The 7,188-nt window shown below is 42.8% G+C and overlaps 1 protein-coding gene across 1 annotated transcript; it reads right to left on the bottom strand.

Annotated features, from left to right (window-relative positions):
- Nucleotides 1-870: 870 nt before the first annotated feature.
- On the bottom strand, nt 871-6,342 carry LOC104956220 (CUGBP Elav-like family member 4; the record flags this gene model as incomplete). Its single annotated transcript, XM_010783690.1, has 7 exons — nt 871-933; nt 2,313-2,423; nt 2,834-2,986; nt 3,767-3,926; nt 4,761-4,901; nt 5,215-5,294; nt 6,214-6,342. Coding segments are annotated over 7 exons (837 nt in total), but the record flags the coding sequence as incomplete, so codon positions are not given.
- Between the last annotated feature and the right edge of the window lie 846 nt (nt 6,343-7,188).

The following is a 7,188-nucleotide window of genomic DNA, read 5'->3' as shown; positions in this document are numbered from 1 at the left end:
CGGGTTCGTTACCGGTCGTACGGTTCCCGTACCTTACGGTCGGTAACGTACGTAGGTACGAAACGGTACGAACGGACGTTACGTTCGGTCCCGTACCTTTCCCGGTACCCTTTCCCTAACGTACCTAAACCGAACCGTAAAACGGAAACCGTAAACCCGGTAACGGTTAACGTAACGGGTTAACCGGGTACCGGTACCGTTACCCGTTCCGTACCGTACGTTACGTCGTACCAACGTAACGTAACGGTAAGTACGTAACGTTAACGTAACTAAAACGTACGTTAACGTACCGTTCGTACGTTCGTACCGTACGTTAACGTTAACTTAACGTAACGTTAACGTTAGGTTCCGGTTACGTACGGTACGTACCGTTAACGTTACTTAAACCGTACCGTAAACGTTAACGTTTAACCTTAACCGTTTAACCTTACTTAACCGTTTAACCGTTACCCGGTTACGGTTAACCGGTTTAACCCGGGTTACCCGTACCGTTAACGGTAACCGTACGGTAAACGGTAACGTTACGTACGTACGGTACGTACCGTACTTAACCTTTACTAACCGTACGGTTACGGTCGTAACCGTAACCGTTAACCGTACCGTAACTTACCGTTACCGGTTTTTACGTTTACGTTACGTTACGTACGTTAGTACGTAGGTACGTAGTAGTCGTACCACGTACACACGACACACGACTACACTACAACTACAACACACACTACACTACGACAACACTACGACACACACACACACACACACACACACACACACACACACACACACACACACACACACACACACACACACACACACACACACACACACACACACACACACAGATCAGTGGGGCTGTGAGAGTGACAGACAGACCTGCATATTGCTGGACTCCTGTGTAAGCCTGCTGGAGAGGATCAGCTGCAGTGGGACTTTGAGCTGCTCCACGAAAAGGAGAAGAGGAAAGAGGAGGAGGTGGTGGTGGTGAAAGGGGGGGGCATGGATGGATGGAGGTGTGTGTGTAGGGGGAGAGAAATGAGGTGGAGAGAGACGGAGGGAGAATGTAGATTGAGGAGAGGGCACGGAGGAAGGCGAGAGTAATATATAACCGGGGTGAGGGTGGGGGGGAGAGGCGATGCAGAGAAGAACAGACAGGAGAAGAAAAGCAGAAAGGTTAGAGAGACGAGCAGAGAGGCGTCCGCTCTGCTTTCAGCATGTGAGGAACTGGACTCTGAATGTCTTTTACTTTATGTTCCTCCTAAAGCATTTTAAAAGTAGCAACAAATAAATCCCAGACAAGCATGAAAGTAAAACTTTGAAAGACCACAGTTTGAACAAAAAACAACACTTAGCTCCACTGTCACCACAGGAAAGTAAAACATAATGTCTCCTATTATAAACAAGTCCTATGAGCAAGATATATATTTATTTTTCTGACAGAAAACAAGACAATTACAACACACACTCACAACACTGGATGCACCTGTTGCTATCACGTCACATGTGGGAGATACAGTTAATTATATCAAAATTAAAAGGGAACCAAACACTTGTAGCTACCACAGATGCCGCGCCACACTTATTAACTACCCATCTGTACACATGCACTTTAAGAACACCACTGAGAAAACACACACACACACAAGTACACCGAAAACCATGTACACACACTGATTACCCAGCTAACACCAAAAACCAAAGATACTGAACACACCGAGGACTAACAGCAACACTGAAACACTGCCAGACGAAAGGGGAGAAGTGTTATGGGCTCACATAAAGGTCAATCAATTCAAAGCTTGTGAAATCATGTTCAAAAAGCCAGTGCTTGTATTATCCTTTGAAAAGTATTTTGCATGAAGAATAGAGAGTTTTGGAATAACTACAAAATATTTGTTATTGTAAATAAAACTATTCTTATCTCTAAATAGAAGTTGTGGACTAATAAAATCAAGGTTACACACAGATTTAAAGACAAGAGAACTGAGAAACACCGTGTGAAACTAAAATGACACAAAACAAGAGTACAGATGCAAGTCTCGCACTTAGTTGGTGTCTGAGTGTGGGAGGCGTGATGCCGTTTTCACCTTTAAATTTAAACTCCATTTTCACCTCAACTCAAAATCTTTACTTGACAGTCAAAACAAAAGCAGATTTTTCACAGGTTTTCAAACGGTGACATGAACAGCCTTTGCTATGACATGCCCCAGATGATTTCACAAGCTCAAAATCGTATTGACCTTTATTTGAGCACATGGGGACAAGGGATGAGGGAGTAGGATAGAGGTGAGGATGTGGGGGAGGGAGAGAAGTGCTACCTTCAGAGAGAGAGGACAGGAAGCAGCCACCCTGAACCCCAAAACAACTCCGCGGAGCCACGCCCAATCCGTTTTTCTCCGAGTCCTCCCTAAAAACCAACTCCTGCAACACTGGAGAGACAAGAGTGTAGAAAAAAAAACAGATTTTTCTTCCACCACTTCACACACAAAAACCAATGAGGTACTATCCACGGCTCATGACACAAGCGCATACTTAGGCTCCAGCAGCCCATAAGCACCTTTGCCAAACACTCATCTCCTCGACATGCTGACTGTCTGCGGGCTAAATTCGTCTGGCCTCGGCCTCCTGAACATGCTTCAAGGCTATTCACGCCTGTGAGCCAGCAGCATGCACACTTTCCCGTTACAATGAATGCGTTTACTACAGAGTGTGTCTCTAAGGATTTAGGCTTCATGGTTTAACATGACAAACAAGGTATTCATAATTTATACAGCGTTATCTTTCTCCAAGAGCCGTGTTGCGTGTTTGCAAACATGCCCCTTGAATTCGTCGGACTTACCAGGGTAATGGTGTATCCCGTTGGTGAAGACAGCCTCTGTGGGAGGCTGTCCGTTTGCCTGGGGGGGCGGCATGCCAGTAAAACCATTTACACTAATGGGGGAGGGGATGCTGGTCACTGTGGGGGCGTTGATGCCTGGAGGGGTACTGCCACCTGCAGCCACGGGTCAGAGAGGCAAAGAGAGAAACAGTGAGCATTCCTCAGTATGTTTTTAGGACATTATAGAAAAGTCTTTGCTTTGATGGGACACCTAGTAACTCTTGGAAATGTCAGAGGGCTCGGCCCAGTGGGCCGGTGACAACACTAAATGTCAGGGCAGATTCTCTTGTCCCAGTGTGTGCCTTACTGTGACACAATGGCAATTAGATAGAAATCTTACTGACATAGTGTATACTAATAATGTACACTGCTTTGATGCTATCTTATGTGTGCCAATAATGTATTTGTTTTAGATGAGTGAAATGCCCGCAATGCATCTAGAACCATGTGTGGATCTGGTAAACAAATATTAGCACACTAAAAAAAACGTTTCCTCTGAAATGCTACAGTAGGGCATTAAAGGAACTCATTGTTTCTTTACTTATAACATATTACATTGCTGTTTTAAAGGCATCTAAAACATTTGAAGGATAGATTTTGTTTATTGCCTTGAAAATAAATCTGATTTGTTTTGTTAGAAATTCAGTTTTGCTGTAAATTCAGAGTATTATTTAAACATAAAAGTACAAATTGTATTTGTTAAGTAATCGGCTAGAATTTTGGAGATGAATAAGGCTGTTTGTTGTCTATGTCAAATGCAGCTAAAGTACCGTAAGCTTGTCACTTGGTGAGGCACAGGATTGTTTAAGATATGGCTATATCAATTCACTTAAGCAAATGCTTTCTTTGCTAAAGTGCACGGCCCTTTAACCTTTGGTCTTTCCCCACTGTTACCTGACGTCGGGGTCATCGGTCCTCCTGGGATGCCATTCATGGTCGCCATGTGCTGCATCTGGGCAGCAGCAAAGGCCGCCATCGGACTGAGGTAGCCTTGCTGACCTACAGACGCCATCAGTGCTGCCTGCTGCTGCACCTGCACAGTGGTGGAGAGGGGCTATGGAGAATATTGTAGGGAGAGAAGAAAATGTTACAATCGAGAAACTAAGAGATAAGGAAAACGTTAAAAGTAGTGGGGTATACAAGCAGAGATGGCAAAAGTACACACATCCTTTACTCAAGTAGAAGTGCAGATACTCGTGTTTAAAAATACTCTGGTCAAAGTAGAAGTACTGACTAAACTCAAGAAGTATGGGCTTCGAAATGTACTCAAGTAAAAAAACGGACCTCCCTTTATATTAATAGAAAAATAATGTCATTGTTGGCTAATGAACGTTTCGATGCTGAACAACGGCAACATGACAACGTTTTCATTGGTCCCTCTTCTTTAGAGAAGACCAGCAAATGATGTATACACGGATCGTGTTAAAATCAATAGGCACGCAATGACTCTGAATAATAATGATCACGCCACCAAACGCAGATTAAAACTAAAGTAACCAGCATGTTTTGAAAATGTAAGAAGTAGAAAGTACAGGTATTTGTGTTCAAAATGTAAGAAGTAAAAGTAAAAAGTCATCATAAAAATAAATAGTAGAGTAAAGTACTGATACCAGACAAATGTACTTAAGTACAGTAACAAAGTATTTGTACTCCACTACTTCCCACCTCTATATACAAGTTAAAAAAAGACAGTGACTACAAGATAAAAGCAAGTTATTGAACATCTTAAAATGTGTTTGTTCCTTTTTTCCCGAAACAACATTTAGAGCTAATCTTTTTCTGTTGCTTTTTGCAGATCCAAATATGAGCTAGGCTTGAGCACTCTAGTCTGTGTGGTTCATTGCTTGAATAACTGTGGATAAAGAAGACGTTTAGCGGGGCGCCTTGCCTGAGCGTAGGCTCCGTAGGCTCCAAACTGCAGGGCCATAGGGTTGAAGATGCCCATCTGACCGGCCATCTGCTGCATGCGGCGGATGGTGCGCTCCTTATCCGTGTCGGCGAACTTCACCACCAGACTGGATGACGCACCCTGTGCACCAACCCATCCACCCGCCCACACATGCACACACAAACACCACGCAGAACATGTAAGTGAGTATGGACACACGTGACATAAGCTTGCACTTCACACAAATCCTTTCCTGCCAAGGCAATGGCGTAATTTGGCACCAATTGCCTTGGAATAGTTACGATGGGTCATTTGCAAAGGACGAATTTCCTAACTGGGATTAATAAAGTATAGCTTAACTTTAAGATGGTAATCAAGCTCTATGTGACTCATCTCTCTACGTGACTTACCTCTCTAACATAAATCTACATGCTCACAGTTAGGATGTACTCACAGGCATTGTCTGGCTGCCGTGGAGCGCACTGATGGCGGCCTGAGCTTCAGCATGAGAAGAGTATTTTACAAACGCACAGCCTAAAGAGAGAGCGAGAAGGGAGACCATTAGTAAAGGGAAACAAAAAAGTGTGAACAAAAGAGGAGAGTTTGCTCATACAGTATCACCGCAGAACATTAACGGTAACAAGACAAAAGACAAACATTTCCTGAGATCATTGTTCACCTTGGAAAAGTTTCCCACTGCAGCAACTAACATTCAGTAAACAAAGCTCTCTTTGCTGAGATCCACGCTCAATAAGTGGGCAAAACATCCCACTCTGACACCATTAACAACTTTGTGATCCTCGGATGGGACTTAAAATGCCACAGCGTTCTGGTGTCGCTTACTATTGACAAACCCCGTTGATGAATTTGAATGATCAACTTCCCAGTAATTATTGAGCTAAAGCCCACTTAGCAGAGTAAGCTGGCGGATGAGGCCTTGTTAATGGAGCTTCACGGACGAATCAGAATGATCAAGCCCACTGTAATCATCAGGCTTAGTTATCATCGGACCCCATTGATTGGTTGCTAAGCCCGCTGATGAACTTCATGCATTGAACTTGTTACACTCTGACAAAATATCGAAAGGACATTTTTTTTGGCATGACATGAAGCCTGGTGGTTAATAAGGCCGTTGACTAATCTTTTTCTTCTTCATTAGAGCCATGTAAGGTTAATGGGGTTCATCCGTGAAGAGTTGGTGGTTTGTATCTCTTATCCCTGTGGGCAAAGCCTTCAAATGGCATTTGCTGTTGGAAATGTACAGAAACTACAGTTTCTTTATGTAACCGCACCTCGGGTGGTTGTGAAATGTGCCCGCTTTGACAACACTCAACATGGTGTGTTTAAGGAGAACTTTGCAAAGTCACCAACTTTGAAAGGCCAAATCATTTCTGTGCAGTAGCCTGTGAAAAAAATGCTGCTGGCTCAAAGTCATAAACTGCTATAAACTCACCTTTGCTGTTTCCGTCGGGACCTCTGAGGATGGTGCATTCCTCGATGCTGCCGAAGGACTCGAAAAGGCGCCGCACGTCATCTTCTGACTGCTGCTTGTTGAGCATGCCAACAAAGAGCTTTCTGTCTTCTAATAGGAAAAGGAATAGGTCACGATCAGAGGATCAGAGATGCCTTTTGATATTCTACAGAAAGGCACGCCATGTTCACTGAAATAGCAGCTTTTTTCATCCTTACCTGCATGCAAAATGTCATAAAAGAGACTGTATATGATTTCCAAAGTAACACATGTTATCCACCCATTTCTTCTCATGTCTTTAGATCTCACTTGTGTTTAAATGACGCCATTGGCTTGAAGCTATTTGCTTAAATTACATTTTCTTGATGAGTATGCTAAGGGTTCATGGTCATACGTAGGTGTTCATCTCCATTTGGAAAACATCAGCAGTGCAATAACAATAAAATGACAATTAAAATGTTCATAACAAGTCAGTGACAGATGCTGATAATTACGTCACATAAACAACATGTATCATTTTAAAATAGTTGCTGAAGTAAAAGCATGGGTTTCCTAGTAAACCTGGTTTAGTTTGGACATATTTTCCTCTCTATTTCCATTACAAATGTGTAGTGTTAGATTAAATCATGATCAATACAAGAAAATCTTTTTTTCTGTCCTGTGGGAACACGCTTGGCGCCGTGCCCTCAGCGTGAGTCCTGGTCCCAGATGGTCATGGTGCTGCATTTCAACGTCTGATAATAACAACAAGATGCTCGCTCACGCCATACAGCACTGCCTCATCGACTTGTTTTAGAACTTCTATTTTTATTTTGTTATTGTGTCTTTATTATTATATATATAAAAAACTACTGCTTATTTTGCTAAATGGTTAGGTCGAGTGAATGTTGAGGTTATCCAATTATTCCATTTCTTTATCCGTGGTATCTTGCTGCATAAAATCAGCATTTTTAGCTT

This window comes from Notothenia coriiceps, unplaced genomic scaffold, assembly GCF_000735185.1.
Source record: "Notothenia coriiceps isolate Sejong01 unplaced genomic scaffold, NC01 NC01_scaffold00025602, whole genome shotgun sequence".
Classification (NCBI taxonomy): domain Eukaryota; kingdom Metazoa; phylum Chordata; class Actinopteri; order Perciformes; family Nototheniidae; genus Notothenia; species Notothenia coriiceps.
Note: the sequence above shows the minus strand (reverse complement) of the source record. Positions and strands in the feature narration are given on the sequence as shown.